Below are 24,490 nucleotides of genomic sequence, written 5' to 3'. Positions count from 1 at the left end.
AACACTCAAAGTTTTAAGTAGACTTTCGCAACTTCCCTATTACAACCAGTATAAAGATCTCATGCTGTGCCTACTTACCAAACATCTTTTAATTGTGAAAAAAGCACTAAATGTAATAAGAGAGAAATTTTAAGAGAAACTGACTAAACTTTGTGTTACTGTATTTAAGGTACTTCGTGTTACTGTATGTAAGGTACTGTAAGAACAATGCAAAGATGTCACTCTGAGCTTAAATTGCTTAATTATAAAATTATAAAATTTTAATATTTAAATAAACAAATACTACTGAAATGTATAGGGTCAGCAAGTGGTAGGAATTAGGGTGTTCAATTATATGAATACTGTAATTCTCTGAGACTCATCTGGTTATATTAAAACAACTCATTATTTACCTTTATTGTAGAAATGGTTTTTTTCCATTAAAAGCAGCAATCCTGAAATATTCCAGAAATCTTGCATAATTGAAACCCGCAATTTTCATGGGGAGGGGAGAGAATTCCTTTCCTTTCCTAGCTTATTAAAACTGATACTTTATAAAGTTTTAAAACTAGGCATTATCAAATGAGAATACACTAATCCTAAATCCATACCGTAGGAAAACTATTGAAAAATAAAAGTTGCAAAGGAGAGAAGGTAGGAAGGGAGGAAATAAATCTGTAACTCTCATCCCCTATTTCATGGGCTATAATCTCAAAGGAAAGGTATTTCTTTCTTTCTTTCTTGTTTTTAAAGTAATCTCTATGTCCAACTTGGGGCTTGAACTCCTAATCCCAAGATCAAAAGTCACACGCTCTTGCCAGTGAGGTGCCCCAAGGGAAAGGTATTTTTAAAGACATGTCTGAAAAGTGAGAAGAAAAAAAGCTTAACATTAGCTTTTAAATACCACAGGTGGATATCCAGATGTCCCATGAGACCAAAAAAAAAAAAAAAAAAAAAAAAAGAAAAAGAAAAAGAAAAAGAAAAAGAAAAAAAAAAAAGGGCAAACCAAGGAAAAAATGAAATTTACATGATCAAATAGAAAGCTTTGTGAAATTAGTGCTCAGTAGTACAAAAGCTACCAGGTGGGATAGGAACACATCCCTGTGCCCTGGAATCAGGCCCCCGGATCAACCAGTGCAGGTGGTATACAGAGGACAAAAACTGTTTCATCCAGATTAATTTTTAAAGTGAAGCATGAAGACACATAATTTAGAAATGGTGGCGTGCAAGGGGCTAAATAATGTCTTAGTATGAAGCCAATAGCACTTGCAGCACTGGTCAGACCCTTTGGAGAGCAGTCATGGACACTACAGTTGCTTACTTACTATGCAACTCCTCCTCATCATCACTGGAGTAAGAAGAGCCAAGAGAAAAAAGAGTTTTAGACTTAAGGAGATGTGGAGAGATGTGGACGGAGAAGGAGACCCGCCTTGCCGGCTGCATCCTTGGCTGGGCTGAGAAAGTGGGTTAACAGAAGATGTTAGCACAGCAGACTGTTCCAGGACAGAGTGAAAGGCACCTCAAATTATGCTGAATGGAATAATGTCACTAGTCTGTTTGATTGCAGGAAAGGCTGTCTAGGGGAACAACATATTTGTTTACATTTTCATCTTTATTTCTGAATACGCAGAATTCTAATACAGCTTAAATAATTCATCCAACAAACACCTACTTGGTAGAATAAGAAATCCTACTGTGGGTAAAATGCTATTAAGACAGCATTGCATGCTACAGAGAAATTGTTCATGATAGGAAGAATCAATATATTTGGCAAACCTCACTGTTGTACTGTTCTGAGATACTGCCACAGCCACCCAACCTTCAGTAGCCACCAAATCTGAAGGTAAGATTCTCTACCAACAAAAAGATTATATATAACTCACCAAAAGCTCAGGAGATGGTTAGCATTTTTTTTTAGCAGTAAGGGATTTTTTATTTAAAATATGTGCACTGTTTTTTTAGACATCATGCTATTGCATACTTGACTAGAACATAGTGTAAATGTATCTTTTATATGCACTGGGAAACCTAGTAATTCATCTGCCTTGCTTTATTCAGATACCTGCTTCATGGCGGTGGTCTGGAGCGGAACCATGATACCTTGGTGGCACACCTAAATTAACTCACTTACTGAATTCCCAGTCTCCTTTTAGTGTCAACTTTGAGATTACTTCTCCCTAGTAAAGCTGTCTCTGCTGGATGTTCCTGTAAAGCCCAATGTTTCTTTCACTTGCTTTATTTATCACTTCATATTACACACACCTGTTCTCTTGTGGAGGGAATGTGGTGAAGAAACTGTATCTATAAGCTCATCCCTCTCCTACCACTGTCTAGCCTGGTGCCCGGCAAAGAGTAACTCAAATGCTTGCTGAATAAACACATTAATAAATGAATTTCCCTCTAAAAGCTCAGTGTCCTAAATGAAATGAAAAAACCCCATACCAACTGAATGTTCCACATAAATACTAAGTGATGTCTGTCAGCAGCCACGTCACGTGACAGATCAAAGAACTACTGACACGAATACATGTACACTGGGTTTTTTGGCAGTGACCACCTAGTATAAAAAGTAAGGCATCCTCTTCATGTGCTTTCTAAAGTTACTTCGAAATGTGAAGCAAATTCAGGAAATGAAAATGAGCTTTCTTATTACACAAAATATAAAAGCACCCCCCCTTTTGTCACAATTTCATGGATCATACGGAGAAACCTATTTGTATGAGTATCTAAGGAGTATCCTCAACATATATGGAACATATTTGTTCTTTGTGATAACACACTCAGAAAACTGAAGGCAAAATGATTTCTCATTAAAAGCCTCTGAAATCTATCTAATGGGTATACTGTCCTTTTAACATCACTGCCACTAATGTGGTTAGGGCCCTTCCAGGGATACAATCAATCAAGCACTTTCTCTGTTTGTGAGCATCTTCTGAGTAGAAGCAATGAGATGTTTTAAAATATACTCTTGGAAAGGGATCACCTGTAATAATGGAATTATGCTGTATGTGCAAAAACAATGTTTATTCTTAAGTTCTATCAAGAAACCATCCATGTCTGCTGGCAAGCTGAGAGTCTCCACTCCATCCTCTCTGATGCAAGAAGAAGAAATAAGGACAAACCCATCTCTGGGAGCAGTTTCTCTGAGGGCAATCCTTCCAGCATTTCCCCACATGATGCAGGAAGCTGCAATGCTATTCTGATTCCCTAAAAATGAGCTGGCAAGATGCATTCATCATGTTCCCACTGAGGCAGCACAGCCAAGACATGTGAGTGAGGACAGCTCCCCACCTATTGTGGTTCCCAAGTAAGCTGTCGCCTACTTTCCACCCCCAAAAATGACACAGAAATCCATTAGTCACCACCTTTACTCAGTATTTTCCTCTGCATGAATGGATTTCAAAAAGTGATCCCACCTTAGAAATAACATTGAGTTTCTCTTCTAGAAAATGACCCAATGAGACATTCCAGACAAGAGGCTCAGGAGACATGTATTTTCAGAAATGCCCAACTGTTAACAGCTATGAAATACTGTGGTAGAGGCAGCTAATTTTTTTGAAGGAAGAAGACATAGCACAGGTAGAGGCTGGAAGTAGTGAAATAGGTAGATTTTAGAAAGTATTTTGTTCCTAGAAAAGTGTACTCCTAAGACACAACCACTTAAAGACAATGAGGCATGGTGTTCTCCTTTAACATTTAAACTCCAGTCAGAGACAGACTCTGGCACTGTTCTAGGCACCAGTGCCTAGTGAAATCAATGAACTCACTCTGTAACAGAAACAACTGCTGACTGTAAGCCAGGAAATACACTAAGGATTTTATGTAAATGCACTTTTAAGCCTTACCAACATTATTATCCCTGTTTAATCAAGTAACAGAAAGGATTTCACTATTTAGCCCAAGGTCACATAGCCACCAAATGTGTGCTTACAGTAAAACATCAATTAAAACATTTTAAGTGTACTGAATACTTTAAGCTTTAAAAATTGCTGTGTAGATTTTAATTACGATTCTTTCAGCTAGGAAGATCATGATCAGAGATGAATCATGCAGAGTATTTAAGTGATTTGGAATGGAAAATTTAAGTCTGTGGCAAATTGAGGATCAGGCCAGTGATCCTGATGCTTAAAGGCACAGCACATGGGACACCAGGTTTAGCCTTCTGTTCAACTGCCAGGACTTTTACATCTGTGAAAAAATTTATGTTTCTAGAGCAGAATAAAAAAAATACACTTGGGAAAATTAATTGTACATGGGGAGGAACTAAGGATAAGCAGTATCATTAGAGTTGATTAACCCTCCAATTACAGCTAACTCAGGGAAAGTGTGAGGCTAACTAATTTATGACCTAATCATTCAAATGTGCACAAAATGTGCAACATAAGTCACAATGAGGGTACCCTCTTCTGATCAAAGGATTAAACTCTTGCTTAGAGCTCTACTGTTGACAACAGTCTGCTAACTCATTTCAGTCCTCTCAGCGAGTGGACCAGAAAATTTCCCAGCAACAGGAGGAAAAGCTCTATGTGCCAGAACTCCTGGCACTCTAGGACAGTGTTTTCTGGGAGTTAGCTGCATTATTTATAGTGTTTGGCTAGCAACTGAAAATAGTCAAAAACCATCTTGCTTTTTGGAGGAAAAATTAATGAAGTGTTTCATGCACGAGGCAAGAGAGTGTCACAAAATATAGGAAAAAGCTCCCTCTGTGGGACACATTCTGTTGGTGTTGTTATCTGTTGCTATGGGAGTAGACTCTCCACTATGACACCACATTCACTAGTCATGGAAGGAGGCTAACACAGAGCTGAAATGTCTCACTTCAGAGTGCTTTTCTATCTGTGGCTAATGAACTCTAGTACTCCAGGATTATCAAATCCATTATTAACTATTTTGTTATAATGATTTTCATTCTATACCAGCAAAACCTCTATTTCAAAGCCAAACTGAAACAAAACCAAAATCCAAACAAAAACAGGAAAAGCTATTCCAGTTGTAGTTCTGTGGGATCATCATCTTTGAGACTATGTCATTAGTAGGCACATCTTTATAGTCAAACAGGCCAGATCTGAAGTACTGGTCATGAAAATGAGGACAAGGGTAACAATTAACTCTCATGTCTTAATTCTACAGTGGAAGTTAAAAAGATGACGCCTGCAGTAAGTCTTGAACTGAGATAGAACACCTCCCTAATGTAGGGCAGCTACTTCTGTCCCCAACTCTTTTAAGATGAGTTATATCAGGGGACACTGAAGAAGCATCAGAAACACCAGGAGAGTTTATTTATTCCCTCTGCCTCAGCCTGCTTGAATACATGGACTTTCAGCAAATAATGGGGACAATCTAATCTAAATGAATGTCTAAATCTTTATGTCATGATCTCAAACTGTACTCGTGGAAAAAAAAACATACCAACCAAGATTTTAAAACTAAAATAACAACCAAGATTTTAAAACTAAAATAAAAAGGTGGGGTTTCTCAAAGAACAAGCTATCTTTCCATGGCAAACATTTAGATCCAATTCAAATATGTTTCTGAGCATCTTTTATTTGCAAAGGCCCTGTGCTTAACGGATGCCAGACATCTACCTAATGGGTCTAATGGGTCCTAAACCTGCATATAGCTCCATTCATATTTGCAGATGTAATCCTTTTGGTACAGGCTTAACCAACTAAAAATGTATCTCAGTCTTTCCTTCATGATCTGGACATTTTTGAAGATTTCAGGAAATTAATATCGGTTAAAATGTGGATAATAGATGAGAATATCTTCAGATATAACCTCATTGTGTTTGTAGCTTACTCTCCAGTGTTTCAGAAAAACACTTAAAAAAAAAAAAAAGACTTGAGAAGGAGAGAGAAAGAACGAGTGGTGGGGAGCAGCAGAGGGACAGGGAGAAGCAGACTCCTTACTGAGCCTGCTGTGGAGCAGCAGCTGTGGGAGCCTGATGTGGGGCAGGACTCGATCCCAGGATCTTAAGATTAAAGATTAAAGATTAAAGATTAAAACTTGAGCCAAAGGCAGATGCTTAACTGACGGAGCCACCCAGGTGCCTCAGAAAAATACTTTAAAGGAAGTGATAGAGGAAGAGCGATTGATAAAAAGTTATGATTTTGAGAAGATATATCAAACGTTTAACATCTGGGACTCCAAATGAAGAATATATGGTAATTCTTTGTAACTATTCTTAAAGTCTGGAATTACTTCAAAATAAAAAATTTTCTAAAATCTGTGTCAGGTTTAGGCCCAAGACTATAATGCATTTAATGTACTAAAGCAATTTTTAGCAAAAGGAGGAAGATCCCCAAACTAAACTGTATATCACCTTTTCCATTTAAATGAGCCACTCAGGAGAACTGGCAGGCGAATTTTGGAAGGTAATATTACAGAGTCTTAAAGTAAGAAGAATGACAAAGTGTTTAAAAAATATTTAATTTAAAAAAATAAAAAATATTTAATTTAAAACAAAAGAGGTAATATACTCACGGTCCAACCCTGGATGGCTGATTGTCATTAATGAGATGGATTTTGTTAATGGAGAAGAAATGGCTGATGTACAGTAATTGAATCCCTGTTGTTTAGATCTGTGACATGCCTGGGAAGTACAAAAAATTTTAAAAAATTGAAGAACAGGTTCTGAATACATCTTATTATTTCTAGATAAGCACAAAACTTTACCTTCCAGTCCAACCTAAGAAAAGGCGGCAGTTCATGGGAGGGGTAACAGCACAGGCTCTATAGGCAGATACACTGGATGCAAGTCTGCCCCTGCTACTTAACAGCTGTTTAACTTCAGAGGAGTTACTTAGCTTTGAGCCTTAGTTTTCTTATCTGTAAGATGGAATAATGGAGTGCCCATCCTGTACAGTGGTTTCATATCTGTCATAATACCTAATAATGTTTACTAGTACATACTTAGTAAACATCTGCTGAATGCATAATTAGATAAAAATAACTTCACTGGAAATACCAACACACATATAGTATTGCTCTTGTTCTTCAAAAATCTAAATATCCTTTCTAGAGGTATAGGAGATACCAATAGTATTATTCTGATCTTAATGAGTTGGAAACAAAGCGGCAAGTAAAAGGTTTTAAGATCAAGAGCCAGGCAGCCATTCATCTGGGAAGAATTCTAAATCTTTCCTTTTCTTTTCTAAGATCAGACTGCTTCTACATGAACATGAGGGGGGCTGAAATTGGTAATTTACTGCCTTTAGTAAATTCACAGCAGCCATGTAATGCAACCAGCTGCAGAAGCTCCTGTAATAATGCCCCTAGGAGAATAGTCCACCAGTGTGTACTGGCATACTGCTGGTGGTGAGGGGCTCCCTCTCCTTCTGTTCTGAGACGGCCATTTCAAGTTGTTAGCTGACTTTACTTGGCATGAACCACCCCCTTAACAGTAGGCTAATATCTGCACATGCTCAAAAGGAAGCATTGAAAATCTGTTACTACCATGAATTCAACTCCAGTGTGCCAAAGACTTCTGATTATTTAAAGCTTGTTCCATGTGTAACCATGGAGTCTGAGGCAAACAGTTGCTATGTTTCATATACAACCGTGAGGTCTGAAAAATGAGCTCAGTGAAAGGCAGAGAGCTTTAGCAGGAAGCTGGCTGCTGGCGACTTGTCCAGATCAGAGATACCAGCAGCTCAAAGACCCACTCTGAGGCTGCACACAAGATAAAAACTGTGGGTGAGCAGAGAGTTCCAGAAAGGCTAATGAGCACAGGAAAGCACGAAAATGTCAGCAACTTCATCTAGAAAGACTAAATCAGAAAAGCCATTTTAGAAAGGCTTCAGCAGTAACTGATACCACTTATTAACAGACAGGGTCCGCTGTCCAATTCCTAGAAATATGTTTCAGAAAAGGTTTTACATAACAATATTAAGAAAATTAAAATGTTCCCATTTCCTCATTAAAACTCTCCAACTTCAAAAATGTGGAGAAAAGCAGTGAGAGTAGCAGCCAAGAATTCTGAGGTTAACGTTGTCCAGCCAACGGCCAGTTGTGAGGCCTTCGGCAAGTGCTTCAAATGGGCATGAAGTTCTCACACACAAGGCCTTATGTGGAATCTGAAGGGATATATTGGCTCTAAGTCTAAGATTCTGTTCACAAACCCACAACTTTGGTATTTTGCCTGGTCTTACAATGGACTTCCAAAGGATTCTATACACATGAAATGTGGTTTATTCTTCAGACTCCTCACTTACCAAAGATGCACTTGGCAAGCTATGAAAGAATTGTTTTTATTTTTCACTCTCTTTTTCTGTTACCATTAGGTTGAATAAATTTAAATCATTTGCTTCAATAAATATATTCTCCATTTTTTTTAAAATTTATTTTTATTTTTTAGTCATCTCTAATCACAGGGCTTGAACTCTCAACCCTGAGATCAAGAGGCAGCCAGGTGCCCCTATTCTCCATCTTCTTGCTATTTTTCTTAACCCTTTCTAAAGTGTCAGGCTCAGAAGACATGGGAGATGGGGAAGGGGGAGAAGTGGCAGAATTCCTTTGTGCCTTCAAACTGATTTTCGTCCGGCCAAAATTCTCTTGGACCTTCATGTAAGTAATACATTCATTATTAAGGTAACCCCCCAGTGTCCAATTTCTATTCGATCATATCACTGCTACGTAATGGGGTGTAACAGAACATTAAATGTCTACATAAAATCCTGTCACCAACTCAAGTTAACAGGCTGTTTTGACATTTTTGTTAGCTTAATTAGATACGGTTCCTTCTATTTCTACCTAAAACTCCAGTCATCTACTCAAACACAGGTGTTTAACTTTGTTGTCTGTTTAATTAGAAATGTTTCATTTGCATGTGTATCACAGAATCCTCCCAGAAATCAAGTGAAAGTTCTCTGGGCCCAAGTGGAAGATAAAGTACCAGGAGCCCAGGGTGGGAGGGTCTAAAAGCTTATGATTCTAGTTCTCACGGCAAACTCCCTGTACCTGGTGGTGAGTGACAGAAAGGCCCTCGAGGGTGAGCACTGGGAAAGTCACCTGACTGGCTGAGAGAAGACCAGGCCCTCCAGTAGGGAGTTCCAGGTGAGTGCCAAGGGCAGGCATGAAGAGATCATCAGTGGGGAGGGAGTACAGATGTTTTCTGAAAATTCTGACAGTGATGGGAAGCAGAGATGAAAAAACAGCCATTTTCTAGGCAATGTGAGAAGACAAAGATTTTTTTCCCCAGGAAGGGATAGGGTTTTGAAAAATTAGGTAATTTTATGTAACAACTTCAAGACTCATTTTACTATTGGGATGATAAAAGAAGTCCTCAGATAAGAAGGAAAAATTCAATTACACATCCTGGGTACTTTCCTTATTTAAAAACGTCTGCTTTGATGGAATATTTAAATCAGTGCAGATTAAAGGTATTCTTGAATTAGTGTTAAGTGCTAAAAACTTGCTTTGTGCTAGACTGAGTATATGGTATAATGGGTAAGCAATCACAGCTACTAGACTTCTATTAATCTAAGTCTTGCTTTTTTTGTTCCTCATGTGAGGACACATGTAGGGAAGCATAAATTTTTCCACATCAGCAGCCAGCATATATCCACTTTAGCCTTACCTGCTGATCAAGCATCCTATGTTCTCTCTGGCCTGATTCCAGATCCTCTTCTGAAAGTGACACCAAAGAGTCACCCCTTTCTTCACCATTGAAAGGGTGTCTGAGTTCTTTGGTGTTTATGGAGTTTACATCTAGGGATGAAGATGGCTTGTTTCCGACACCAGCTCCTCCTGTCAAGCCTTCTAGGCTGAAACTGAACACAGAGTAAAGGAGTTAATTCATTCTATTTCTGAATCTCAGAAAGGAAGGAGGACACGAAACTGCTCTGGGTGTATCTCCCTGCTGATATATCATTTCTATGTCATCTAGCAAAGTTATCGACAAGGGCAAGGCACAAATGAGTGCCAACTATCTTTACCCCCCAACAGGTGTTGGTACGCCGAGAAAGAACACTGCACTGAGATTTTCTTATCTCATTCAACTTGTTCAAATGTTGGCCATCTAAGGTCATTTTCTCAAGATTTTTTTTTTCAATACACCATATGGATAAGACCGTAGTATCTTACTGATCTTTTATTTATGGGTGGTTTTCCTTGACCTGACGTAATTAATCTTTGCCAAAGTCTGAGCTCAGCCAATACCAAAGAATTAAATGGCATGGAGAAAAAAGATGCATAAGTAACTTTCAGAAGATAAACACGGAGACTCAGACTTGCCCTTGAGTCAGTTAAGTGGATCTTTACAACTTTACATTCAACTACAGTCTAGCTGACCTTTATAATTTCACAGGTACGTGTCTACTCCAGAAACCCAAGTGTTACTTATGAGCAGTATCATCTGTACATCTGGTTGGACAACAATTGCTTTACAGGTTCCCGGAGAACCGTCAACTGCAGACAGATGCATAGGCCGCCTTAAAGAATGAAATGCTGAAAAGCTACTAAGTCTAAGAGTTTTAATCTTTTGGTTTTGATATTGACCAAGAAAAGGGGGGCAAACTTAGGGCATGGGATGCCTGGAATAAAGATTCTGTGGTCTGCAGAGTGAAAAAGCTTTTTTTTGTTGTTGTTGTTGTTGTTGTTGGTTGTTTGTTTTTTGCAAACAGGAGACTACAAAGAGTAGTTAGCATCTCTCCGCCTTGGGGCACTAGCCAGAATAATCCACATCTGTTGCAGTTGCAGTGAGAACTTCTTTAAAATAAGCAAGATTGCAAAATATAGCTGTAGCAGACCACGTTCTTAGTTACAAGCAGCTGGAAATGCATTTGAAGGTAAACTGAAGCTATTCAGTTATCTCTGCTCAAACTGTACAGTTAGTTCTTACAAATAATCCATGTGTGCCAATCCAGAGGGCTTGTATTTGCTTTTTTTATTTCATAAATTACTTATTATGAACTGAAACCATATGCTTCTATTTTTCTCTAGTGGGTAATTTAAACAATGGATTTTGTTTTTCTTATTTCAATATGACAATAGAAATCATGATTAAATGTTAAGTAAATATGTCTCTGTGAAACTCATTTTCAATACCAGGGAGACAGGCTAAGTGAAGAAGAAATTCAGTTTCTATTGTGAATTGTCTGTAAAGCCTGAGAAAAACCAGTCTATCATTACCCACAAAACTTAATCCTAAAAGTGTTTTAGTAATTAAATCTGGCTGCTTAGCTAAGAGAAGAATATGAAACAATGAGGAATCTGTGATTTTGGAAATCTAAAGAGATTGGGGGATTTGGAAACAAAACAGAAATAAGTGCATCTTATTAGCTGCCTTGCTTCTGTCACTGTTTTCCTCAGGATGTGGGAATCCCCAGGTTCTGGAAATTAGGACAAACCAAAACCAAGCAAAGACATGATCTACTTTATACCATAGATACAAGTCTGTGCAGAAAACACCAAATCTCCAGCCACTTGAGACAAATAGGATGCATCAGGGTACACCATCCACCTCCTAGTCCGTACCCCTTCAAATGGATTAGTGATGCCCATAGCAGAGGCAACTCAACACAGTGCTCACAAAGCAGGATGCCATATGCATTTGAGCCACACAGAAGCAAGCTCCCAGCCAAAAGCCCAGGTGCCATATTTTATGATTCCCCCTTTGGGGGCTGGACATGTAACAATACCATACCTTCTGTAATTAAAGTCAGCACTCAGGGCAGCAGAGTATTGCACACCAGAGGGACACCAGCTCATACTGGGGATGACATCAAAGGCAGAAACAGAAATGGAGGGAGAAAAGAGGAAACAGCAATGGGGTTATTGGGTTTGAAAAGAAAAGCCATAGTTACAGACAGATGGATTTATTTGATCATCAAAAAAAGGAACATAACATTTAGAATTTAGAAAAAGGCTAGAACAAAAACGACAGAAACTTAAAACTGCTCTACTCATACCCATCTAGACAATGTGCTGGAAATGATTATGTGAGTTTGCCACAGGGTAACAGCTCTGAACCAAGAGTGCTCCCTCCTCAGGTATTGTCCAGAGGCATCCCCATTACTAGAGACAGTCCCTCTGTACGCTCTGCCACACTACTCTCAGACCTCTGTGGCCACGGTGATAATCCTTAACTACACTAAACTCACCTTTGACTAAAAGGGACAATGACAAATTACACTGGGGTAGGATCAATGGGTCATGAGTTTTCTTCACATGTTTCCAGTTAGGGTCCATCTAAGCCGGAGGTCTCCTGAGTCTTTCCTAATAAGGATATCCTATCAACACTCACACCCATCTTTAAACCCTACTCACTAAGTTCTTGTGATGAAGATATGCCATGTCACACTAGTCACATTTCCTTATATTTTAATGATAATGAAAGCACGTATTTTTTTTTTCAAAAGAAAAGGAATTCTATGGTACTGAGTGAGAACTGTCTTAATTTTAGGTTTGCATCCATCTTTCCAAGATGAAAAAAAAAAAAAAACACTCCATTTAATCATCTACTTTGATTATCTTGGCACTGGTATTTACCCTTAAGCAGGAGGGATAGAAAATCTAGGGTTGGAAATACCATGTAAATATAACTAAAAACAAACAAACAAAAAAATCAAAATATCATGTACTCTGTGAAGGTTGCTGCATCAAGTCAGGATTTTTGACGGACAAATAAAAAACCAGTCAAAAAATACACCACTACCATTTGGGGCCTTAAAAATCTAAGTGATGTATTTTTGTTTTCAGAAGGGGATAAGAGTAACACCCACTCAGCTCCCTCTGGAATCTTGCAAATGGGAAGATGTGCAGACCCCAAAACCCTTTGAATACTCTGAATATACCTAATAACTTTGCTTTGTTGATAAGTGGGGGTTTCTGACAGATGAAAAGACACAAGGAAAATGGCGGGAGAATAAACAGAAGAGCTAGCCCTATGAATGTTCTAAAAATACATCTTTAATATCACTTAAAAATAATTTCAAGAGTAAAACACTTAAAATCAGGTTAAATTAAGAGCACAAAGCTCACAAGGGCAGAAGCAGAAAGGAGAAATATGCATCTAAGACACATCTCTAGTCTGATAAACGAAATCAGACTGATTTATAATTTGCTTGTGCAAGGGAAGCAAGCCTCGATATAAGTTACAAACATGCACAAGACTAAGAAGTCCATTCTCTGAAATTATTAACTTCATTGTGAATCTCCAAACTGTTAATAAAAATTAAAAAAACACCCAACTTCTTAAAAACACATGTTAATCAGCAACTGAATATACATTACCAAATTATCATTAAAAAAATAAATCTCCTTCTACAGATTTAAACATCCCTCTACTCTCAGAAAGTGATAATGCTGTGAGAGAGCAGGGTGAAATTTAGGATAATGAGAATGCTGAGAGACAGGAGACAGAAGGAGGGATATGACAACCATCCTGAGGCTCCAGGAAGGAAGCTGCAGGTGGTGCTCAAGCAGCAGCAGACCTGCCCTTCCTTCTTAACAGAGAACTCGGATCATAAGAGTGGTTTGTAGGGTTTTTTTTGAGAGCCTCCTAAATTTCCTCAGTTCCTCAATTAGTGGAGGTGACATTTAATGGTTCTTTGACCTTACTTTGAGAGTTCGGAAATTCTAGATTTTTAAAAAACAAATATTCTGCTCCCCACCTGTTAACACTTGTGGGAATGTTTCAACTTTACTAGCTAAGGCTTCATATAAAATTTTAAATTATACTTCACATTCTTCCTGCAGAAAAATGACTAAGGGTGAGACGGTACCTAGCTCTATCGTGAAGCTTGATCTGTACGCTGAGACTGTATCCAGCAACTTGTCATCTTCCACTGTCAACACATGCACACTTTTAATAAGTTCACACTGAAGGCTTTAACAGAGAGCCAAACAAATCTCTAAAGGTCTCAGATTCTTCTGAAAGGGGCACTTAACAACGTGTTCTCCTGGGAGAACAACTCAGCTGATCCATGATTACCTGAGATTCACGAGAGTATTTGTATTCAAACTCAATTTTGTGTCTGAAATCAGGCATTATAGGAAGTACCCACTGGAAAAAGACAAAGCCGGGAGGATTACTATGTGCCAGCTTCCCAAGGAAGGGCTTCAGCTCAGAACTGAAAATACCTCTTCACAAATGTCTCCCAATATGACAAGCTATGTGTAATTCCACCACCATTTCTGGATTTCTGAATTTCCATCCCCTGCACCCCCCCCCCCCAAATAATGGAAGGAAAGGTCACTAATGATGACTTCTGAACAAGCAGAGTAAAACTCAGTATCTGAAAAGCAAATTGGCACTTTTTGGCTAGAAAGGACTATTCAGCTTATAAATTACTAATTTCTAGTTTCAAAATGTTACCTGACAAAAAATAATTAAGGAATTCAGACTGTGAGATAAGCTAACGTGCCTTGTTTTCAGAAATGACTGCATCAACAATGGAGTGGTCAGTGGGCCCAGATGTGTTGAAAATGTGTTAGGGCCTGTGTGCCAGCACACAATTTTTTTTTCCTTCCCCCTTTTCTGAGGGTGGGGGAGGAGGAAGAAATAGTACTCCCCAGGGTCCCTCAGGCACAATCAATGTGACTTTGAATTCTCCTAGGGAGAGTTATCACAGTGATATCTGAACACCAGTAAGTACAAGACAGAAAAAACATTAACAAAATTTTTTTAAAGATAAAAATAGAAAACTTCAGATTCATGAAACCATTTCATATGCAAATGAACATCAGAAATTAATAAATACCTATATTTTATTTGCTTGAAGCAGATGTGGCATTTTAAAAATAATCATCATGTTTAATCATGGCTTAAGCAAAATGAGATGCTTGTTAGTATAAGCTCAGAGGCAACACAGTTAGTCCATCAAGTTAGTGAACTCTGTACCTTCTCCTATGAATGGGAGGTCTCCTGACAACATCCCCAAGAACTCGCAATGAACTGAAAATGAATGGTGGAAGAGGTCAGTGTTGAGATGAAACACAATGAACACAAATGCATGAAGCATACAGACATCACAAAGGGGGAGACTCAGGCCACAGAGATACAGAGAAACAGTACAGGAAGGCAGGAATGAAAGAATGTGGAGTTAGAAACACAGGAGAACCAAAAAGGCCTGGCAGCCTGACAATTTCTGGGGAGGATCACTCTGCTCCCTCCTTGCTCCAAAGAGGTAGTAATCAGATGACAAGGAATGAGGTTTATTAACTCATACAAGTAAAAGGATTTTAACATTCAAAGCTTTAAAAGAATTTCTTAAGGCTTTAAAACTCAGGTTACATTATATGCAGATTAAGCATTAGCTAAACCAATAATTCCAGTCCATCCACCATCTCCAGAGGCATTGGGGCAGTGGTGAGAGGGATGGCCAGTGCTAGACTCAAACAGGAGATGCCATGATATTACACAGGTTGCAAATATGAATAATTAAGTGAAAGGGTTCTAGTCTTCATTGTCTTAAGAGCACCATGTAATCTTGGGCAAATCATTCAGTTTGAGCTTTAATTTCCTCATCTGGGCTAGAAGATCCATAGTCACAGACAACTCTGAAATCAAAGTCACAGTGACAGGATCCATAGTGGGTTATAAAGAAAAATGGATTGCATTTATAAACTCTCATTTCTTGATGCCGTTATCATCTTTGACAGAATGTCCTGTCAAGAGGCTACTCTTGACTCAGGAAAAGAATTCCACCTATAGGGATCATTCCCCACATCCTTATTTACTTATTTTTTTAACTAGTATGAATGTTTTTTTTTTTAAAAGTACAGCGTGAAAAAGCTGGGAAGGAAGGCTAAAAAAAACTGTTTATATAATTTATGCTTTCAAATGTACATAAAAACTATCCAGGAGATAGATTTTAAAAATAGTATCCTGCACTCTACCAAAGAATAATATGGAATCACAGAAAAGGCACTTAACTAGGAGACCAGAAACCTAGATTCTACTGACCTCACTCGGTAAGTGATATCAACTATTGGCAGCAGTCTTATCTGCACAAATGCAGACAATGCCACCTGACTCAGCATTTGGACTGGAAAATCAGATGGGATACTGTGTTATTAAACACGTCCAAGAGGAGTAGCACATGAGGAAAGTGTAAAGTATTGCTGGGAGCTCCATGAAGGTGGGGACTCTGGCTCATTCACCTGTGTCTCTAGAACCTAGAAATGTCTGGCATGTAGTGGGTGCTCAATATATTCTGGCTGAATAAAAGAATAAACGAGTGAATGTCAGCAGATAACACGTACCTATAGTTTTGAAATCTGAGCCATGTTTAAGGAAGTAGAGGAATTAAAAAAAAAAAAAAAAAAAAAAAAAGCCCTAACCGTCCCAGGTGAGGTTTATCACACCACCTGTTTTAAAACAACAGTCAGCCTGCTCCCTTAGCTTTTCCTCCTCAAGAAAGTAGCTCTGGAGTAGGCACAACTATACATACAGCAGGCATCATGGCATTTGTTTGCTGGAGTGAAAACCGTCTGCTTAAATTCGTGTAAGCAGCCTCTGGTCAGAAGGCAACTCCACACTACCCTCTGATAGCCTGCTTCCAAACTGAACGGCTGAGACTGGGTCACGTGTAAACACGTCCCTAACAACTGGAGGATATGTGGAAAAATATCAACCATTCAATGATACTGAAGGATTCTTTTGCTCTTTTATGATTAAATAATCATTTCAACTCTGTCAAAACTTTCTGCATTAGAAATGGACAGCAATTCTCAGGAAGCACGTTGAAAACAGATAGTATTAAGACTAACATTTCATGTTTAGTTTTTAATCTGAAATTGACAGGACACTATTCCCTCCACAAGTTTTTAATCTATGAATTTTATTAACAAATGACTGTAAGCATTAAATACCCACCATGTAACAGACCTACTTCACTTGCAGTATTTAGAATTATTATAAATATTCTGAAAGGCAGGTATTTTCCAGATGAGAAAATTAAAGCCCAGAGGAGTCAAGTAACTTGCCCATGCAAATATATCTATATAATGAGTTAACAGAGCTGGGGTTTGAACACAGGTTTTCCTGATCCCAAAGCCCATCTGCTTTTTTCCATACCACGGTGTCTCCTAAATTTTTTTTTTTTTTTTTTAACCACAATAACACCAAGTCACAGCATCAGAAGCAAGCAGACACTGAGAAATGAAACCAACAGCCCCCGCCAGGTCCACCTCACCTGCGCTGGTTCATTTCAGCATCACTGGCCGCGTTCTTCCCAGGACCCCAGCTGTGCCTCCGGAAAGGGGACAGCGAGCGCATGGAGCTCCTCAGTACAGAGCAGTTCGCAGGCACCTCGGTGATGCTGTCCATCTCCTCCTCCTCCATCTCACCTGAGCCGGCAGCTTCACCCTCGCTCTCTCGACCCTCAGCTCCCACCCCATGGCTGTAGAAGCCGTCAAGACACTGCTGATCTCTGGACCTGTTCAAATTTGAAATCTGGGGGAGGGATACATCACTGCCATGAGAAGAATGTCGATCCAAGGAAGCTGTGTCGTCAGTGGAAGAACTGGATCCAGTGATATCACAGACCAACTGCTCTTCCTCGGGCTGTCATGGAGAGAAAATATGCACAGCTGAAAATGGCAAGGCGTCATAATTCCCGAACCAAGAGTGGCTTCCTGGTGGCTGCACAGTGGGTAGGATGGGCAAGACCCCAATTGGCATCAAACAGGTGTTTCCTTTTTGAAAGCATGGTCACAGTTGGATTCAAATAGCCCCTGATGAAGGTGTGGTCTAGGTCTGTGCTCTTTCTACCCTCTTATTAGAGGTACACAGACCATTCCTTTCTTACAGCGGAAAAGCATCCAACTCAGGTTCAGGTTGGTTGCACAGGCCAATACCACCAACTGAAACAAAGAGAACTTATGTACCCAGGCTTTCTACTGTGTGAAAACTCTAAATTCATATCCTATTAGGTTTAATTTTTCCCACAAGCTTTAACTAAAAACACGGTTGACTGCTTGGCTGCCATAATGTTCTGAAGTTAATAGTCCAAAAGCAAGTCTGTAATTATTTTAAGAGGCCTTTTGAAAAATGCAGAATAGCTTATAACCCAATCTAAAATCTGCCATGAAAGCCCACATTCTGGGCCATGAATGCCTACATGGAAGAAATCTATTCATTTCACTGGGAATTGGCAGTGTTATCAAGCCAAATAGAACATAAAATAATCAGTCCTGGCAACGGAGTCTTTAGTAAGTGATGATGCTCTTTCCCTGGTCAAACTCTGGAGCCTAAGAGAAAAGTACATTTTGATCCCAGTAGCCCTGACATTCTCTGTTTCCACAAACACCAGAGCACATAATTGGATAGGTGAGGGAAAGATGAGCATCCTGATGCTCAGAAGATGAATTTATCTGGAAGATACATAGAAGTGTCTAGAAGATGCATGATCACACTCTTGAATTTGGGCACTGAACTCTTAACATCTTTATTGTGTTCTAGGACAGGGAGCAGGGACTAGGGAAAGGCATTCTGTGGTTTATTTTTCCTTCTTTCCAGTCTAATCAAAGTTTTAATTTAATTAAGAGTGAAGAAACTTACAGTTCTTTGAGAAAGCTTTTAATAATTATGAGAACTAATGAGACTTTTAGCTTTGGAATAGAAAATAAGACCTAAAAAAAAAAAAAAAAAAAAAAGAAAAGAAAATAAGACCTATTCAAGAAGGAGAGTATTTTCAAATATTTACAGTAACACTTCAAAAGCATTCTCTTCCAGCTCATATGAGCTTTATTCACTCTGTGGCATCCGGTTTCCTCATTTATTTGATCTGAAAATGATGGTAAAGGATGAGACTAATAGGGAGATGTGGGGGTCACTAGGACCCAGACTGGTTCTCAGTCCTTCCCAATACACAGGTGGTGAACAGCAAGAACAAGATGTGAACTCAGGCAGATTTCAACTACAACTGCCCTGTTCTGTTCCCCCTCATCATCTTTTAAAAAATTCCTGCAAGGGGCGGAGGGTGCCTAGGTGGCTTAGTCCGTTAAGGGTCTGCCTTGGGCTCAGGTCATGATCCCAGGGTCCTGGGATGGAGCCCTGTGTCAGGTTCCCCGCCCAGAGTGGGGCGGGGGGGGGGGTGGGGGAAGAGAGTCTGCTTCTTCCTCTCCCTCTGCCCCTCCACCTGCTCATGCTCTGCCCCCACCCCCAATGAATAAATATATATTTTTAAAGATTTTATTTATTTATTCATGGCGGGGGCGGGGGGCAGATGCTCAACTGCTGAGCCACCCAGGCATCCCAAATGAAAAAACCTAAAAAAAAAATTCCTGCAAGGACAAGATCTTGAAGTTCTGTGTTCCCTCCACTGGGTCACATTGTAAAGTAAAACAATGTTTTAACCAACTAGATTCTAAAATAGGGTAGGTATTATTTCAAATTAAAATCATCAACCATTCTTTTTAAATTAGTGGGGATTAACTCGCATGTGTAATAAGCATCTATCTTCTAGTAAGACATTAAAACAAGCTGGGAAAATTATTGGTGGCCTGTTTGTACACACTTTAAAAAAGGATAACTCTGTCTAGCATATATCCTCAACAGTGTTGATCCCGGTGTGTGCTAGAACATCTGTGTACTTTTAACTCTGATAAGCCAAACTAAGCCCCTAAAAACTAAATAATCAGGGAGTTTTCACAGTAAATACCTGAGTTCTTTAGTCCTTGCACTCCTAGTAAGAATGAAGCTCACACTAATATTACGCTCAAGTTTTTTTTTTAATTGTACCTTATTTTTTAAAGATTTATTTATTCATAAGAAACACACAGAGAGAGGCAGACACAGGCAGAGGGAGAGGCAGGTTCCCTACAGGGAGCCCGATGCAGGACTCAATCCCAGGACCCCAGGATCACGCCCTGAGCCAAAGGCAGATGCTCAACCACTGAGCCAACCAGGTGCCCCTTTATTGTATTCAATTCTTATTATGAGCTTGTGGTTATTACTTGAAAAAGGGAAAAACAAGACAAATTCAGTAACTGACGTAAGTCTTCATTTCTAAGTATTGAGGCAAATGGTTTTTCTTTAATGCTAGATCAAATCTAAAAGAACGCTCTAAATTACTTTTTCCCCAAGACTTATGTGCTCTCAAAAGAATTTCCCAGCTTTATCATGTCTTTATACTATCCTGGCAGAATAGAAAGCAGTCAGGGGTGTGACCAGAAACTAGGAATATGGTCCTAGTCTTTCTATACCTAGGTATGTAGCCACTTTCTCAATTTGTCTATCTAAGATGATGATCTTTTAGATCTAAAGATACTAGACCTTACCAAAGGCTGTTGCAAATTACTATTTTAATAGTGAATAGAGGGGAAAAAAGTGGGGTTTTTAAGTGTTTGGATTTTTTTTTTTTATTTCCTTCCAGTCCCTGAATTTATTAGTGCTTTAGTTCTTAGAAGAACCATTACTTTCATCATTCTCCACACTCATCACAGAAAGTACCAGGTTTGAGAATACTGTTTTTCCATTTATATATCAGAAGGGGGAAAAGTTCTGGCTGTTGTCACATAAGAGACTGTTCCATGCCTAATATTTGAAGCCATTCTTAATAGTTTTTGAATTATGTGCTGGTCTTTCTTTGAGACTTCTTTTCTCTTAAAACGTCTGCTAATTAAATGACTTTCAGAGACTTAGAATATTAGTCCTGATTGTCTGGAGAAAAGGTGCCACGGGATCAACTTAACTAGCACATTTAAAAAAAATATGATTTTGACTCCATGTAAATCAAATGCACTAGTTACACTGATCCCCTGGCACCATTATGACTGTTACTTAGACATACATGCAATGTGACTATTCCATAAATGTGAGTAATGGTTATTTACTAGATATTCACCACATGGGAGGCTCTGCACTAAGTGATGTAGATGTGTTTGTTCTTTTAATATTTGATTTAGTAGATTTTTTAAAAAAGATTTTATTTATTTATTCATGAGAGACAGAGAGAGAGAGAGAGAGAGAGAGAGAGAGGCAGAGATGCAGAGGGAGAAGTAGGCCCTCTGTGGGGAGTCTGATGCAGAACTCAATCTCAGGACCCTGGGATCATAACCTGAGCTGAAGGCAGACACTGAGCCACCCAGGAACCCTGATTTTGGTAGATATTCTTATTCTCATTTTATACATGAAACAACTGAGGTCCAGTGAGGTTACATAATAAGATTCTAATTTAACTGGTCTGGGATAAAGGCCAGATTATTTTTCTTCTTCTTAAAGTGATGATAAAATGTTTTAAAAAATTAAGATCAACTCCAGTCCTAAATGTAAAAGCTAAAATTATCAATGTCCTAAAGGAAAACAACTTGACTAGGGGCAGACAAATCAGTAGCAGAAGAGGACACAGGTAATAGCAATGGCCATAAAAACTGGATGAATTATACTTCACCAAAATTCTAAACATTCAGTATATCAAGACACATTCATGAAAGCAAATAGGGAAGCCATGTACTGAAAGAAAATATTTGCAAAACATAAATCTAACGAATGACTGGTATCCAGGATACATATACACAATTCCTACTTCTCAACAAAAAGACAAACCAATTTCTTTTAATGGGCAAGAAACATGAACAAGACATTACACAAAGGAAGATACACAAGTGGCCAATAAACACATGGAAATGTCTTTAAGAGTATCGCTGGTTGTCAAGGAAATGCAAATCAAAATGAGCTACCACTACATGCACACCAGAAATGCTAAAGTCAAAACAAAACAATCATACATGTTGATAAGAACATGGAGCAACCAAAACTCTCATACATTGCTAGTGAGAATGGAAAATGATACAATCACTTTGGGAAAAGGTCTGGCAATTTTTTATAAGACTAAACCTACAGCCACCATACGATTCATCAGTTCCTTTCATCTACCTAAGAGAAATAAGAACATTTATATTCCATTCCTATGAAGCTCTGAAATAAGGAAAATTAACCAGTGACAGGAAAAAATTTAAACAGTTATTGCCTCCAGGGAGTTGGAGAGGAGACAGAGAAGGGACATAAGGAAACTTTCCAAAGTGAAGTAACAGCCTGATGCAAATGGGGGTTTGGGTTACAAAGATGAATGAACTTGTTAAAAGTCGCTGAGGTGCAGCTATTATGGGAAAAAGTATGTAGATTTCTCAAAAAATTAAAACTAGAACTGCTCTATATAATCTAGCAATATCCCATTTCTAGGTATATATCCAAAGGAAATAAAGCCACTGTCCTGAATAAGTATCTGCACTCCCATGTTCACAGCAGCATTATTCAAAGTAGCCAAGACATGAAAATATCTTAAGTGTCCATGAACAGCTGAACAGGTAAAGAAAATATTATTCAGAGTTAAAAACAGAAGGAAATCCCACCATTTACAACAACAGGGATGGACCTTGAGGGCAACATGTTAAGTGAAATAAGCCAGGCAAAGACAACTTTTACATGATCTCACTTCTTTATGGAATTCAGAAATGGTAACTCATAATAACAGAGAGTAGAACAGTGCTTCCCTGGGGATGGAGGGTAGGGGAGAGGGGGAGATGTTAAAAGGAACAAACCCTCAGGAGACAAATAAATGCTGAAGACCTGATATACAGCAGGATGACTACAGTTACTAATAATGTACTGTATACATGAAATTTGCTAGGAAAGTAAATCTCAAGTGTTCTTACCGCCTCCTCAGAAAGGTAACTGGGAGGTGATAGATACTTTGGTCTCATTGTGGTTAGCATTTCACAATGTAGGTCTATCAAAGCATCATCTTGTACACTTTGAATATGTACTATTTTTGTCAATTATAACTCAATAAAGCTGAGGGAAAAGTCACTGAATGGTAGCCTTCACACCGTGCATTTCACGGTGTATAGATTTTATAAAAAATAAAAAACTATGTACACATATGAATTCTAAGTATTTGGGGGGTAAAAGTGGATTGTTAATCGAATTCAGCAATTAGATGGACAGGTGTGTAGAAAAACGATGGACAGATGCACATGTGTGTAACAAAGCAAATATAATAAGGTAATGGTAGAATCGAGGTGGTGGGTGTTCACTGTATAGCTCTTCCAACTTCCCTGTGTTTCAGCATCTTCTCAATAAAACACTGGGGGAAAATGCCCTACTGGCTCTCTTCACCAACAATTATACTAGATAGGAAATATACAGGTACAGAGAGAGGGGTAATCATTATGTAAAAAAAATATATATATATATTATATATTTATATATGTATATTCTATAAATATATATGTATATAGATATAAAAACAACTATGCACTTTCTATCTTACAACTACACCTTAAGGAATGTTTGATATTGTCAAAATACTAGTTCTTTAATTTTAATAACTTACTCATTAAATTAAATTGTTGTCTATAAGACACAAGGCATTCTGCTATGTGCCTTGGAAAATAACAGCTCACATTCTGAACACCTAATATTGCCAACTGTTTAATCCATTTGCGTGTGATAATTTATTTAAGTATCTAAGCACGTGATAGCAAGCTGTTTCACAGTTCGAAATTATAATAATTTTCAATACTTGTGCATGAACGATAATAGTTTTCTGATTTGGATTCTATAAGTATAATCACTTTTATCCTTGAAAGGCTAAAAAACTTTTTTGGCTTGATGATCAAGTACTTGAGAGCAGGGATCCCTGGGTGGCGCAGCGGTTTGGCGCCTGCCTTTGACCCAGGGCGCGATCCTGGAGACCCGGGATCAAATCCCATGTCGGGCTCCCAGTGCATGGAGCCTACTTCTCCCTCTGCCTGTGTCTCTGCCTCTCTCTCTCTCTCTCTCTCTGTGTGACTATCATAAATAAATAAAAATTTATTAAAAAAAAAAAAGTACTTGAGAGCAAACTATAGCAGACGAAAGAAAGGATGTTCTCTTAAGGTTTAGCATCTTGGGGGAGTTACTCTGATTTTTTAAATTGTGGGTACATTTTATGACCTGCAGAAAAAATAAGGTGTCAGGGCTTTATTTTATCTAAATCTCTTTGGGGACAGAGACTGCAACTATCAGTATTTTCGTGGACCTCAATTAACCTTTTGGATAACAGGGTGACCAAGATTATACATTTTATGATCACTCTTTCTTTGCTAGTGCCAAGAAATATCCCAGGATTTCTTCCTACTTTAAAAACAAAACCTAGGGGCGCCTGGGTGGCTCAGTGGTTGACTGTCTGCCTTTGGCTCAGGTCATGATCCCGGGGTCCTGGGATTGAGTCCCACCCACATCAGGCTCCATGCAGGCAGTCTTCCTCTTCCTCTGCTTATGTCTCTGCCTCTCTGTGTCTCTCATGAATAAATAAAATCTTTAAAAAATCTAAATTTTACACTGGTCATCTATGAAGACCTTAGAACTAACAAATATTCACAAGAGTCATCACAAAGCTCCTCTCACCCAAGAGTCATATTTATTGAAGGTATGCTGAATGGAAGCAGAAGGTTAAGGTGAAGAGTTTGTGACAAATGCAGCAGACTACTAAAGAGACCTCTGTGATGCCAGAGTGACACACACAGCTGTAGGAAGTGACTAACGCACCACTCGTAGTTCACAGAAAAGAGTGTTGTGATG

General features: G+C 38.7%; 1 protein-coding gene across 19 annotated transcripts in view; it reads right to left on the bottom strand.

The window, feature by feature from the left end:
* The window catches only part of AKAP13 (A-kinase anchoring protein 13), a 320,680-nt gene that overhangs the window by 61,583 nt on the left and 234,607 nt on the right, over positions 1 to 24,490 (bottom strand). For 8 of the 19 annotated variants that reach the window (XR_012017659.1, XM_072798849.1, XM_072798869.1 and 5 more), the window contains 6 exons: positions 17,118 to 17,488; positions 14,822 to 14,875; positions 11,624 to 11,689; positions 9,557 to 9,749; positions 6,463 to 6,571; positions 1,305 to 1,433 (listed from right to left, as the gene is read on the bottom strand). Coding sequence is in view for 18 of the 19 variants with exons in the window: in XM_072798849.1 (XP_072654950.1) it covers positions 1,305 to 1,433; positions 6,463 to 6,571; positions 9,557 to 9,749; positions 11,624 to 11,689; positions 14,822 to 14,875; positions 17,118 to 17,488 (922 nt within the window). In the remaining variant the exon portion in view is untranslated. The remainder of the gene's footprint in view (positions 1 to 1,304; positions 1,434 to 6,462; positions 6,572 to 9,556; positions 9,750 to 11,623; positions 11,690 to 14,821; positions 14,876 to 17,117; positions 17,489 to 24,490) is intronic. The other 11 variants (XM_072798971.1, XM_072798978.1, XM_072798995.1 and 8 more) reach the window with 7 other exon arrangements.

This window comes from Canis lupus, chromosome 2, assembly GCF_048164855.1.
Source record: "Canis lupus baileyi chromosome 2, mCanLup2.hap1, whole genome shotgun sequence".
Lineage (NCBI taxonomy): Eukaryota > Metazoa > Chordata > Mammalia > Carnivora > Canidae > Canis > Canis lupus.
Note: the sequence above shows the minus strand (reverse complement) of the source record. Positions and strands in the feature narration are given on the sequence as shown.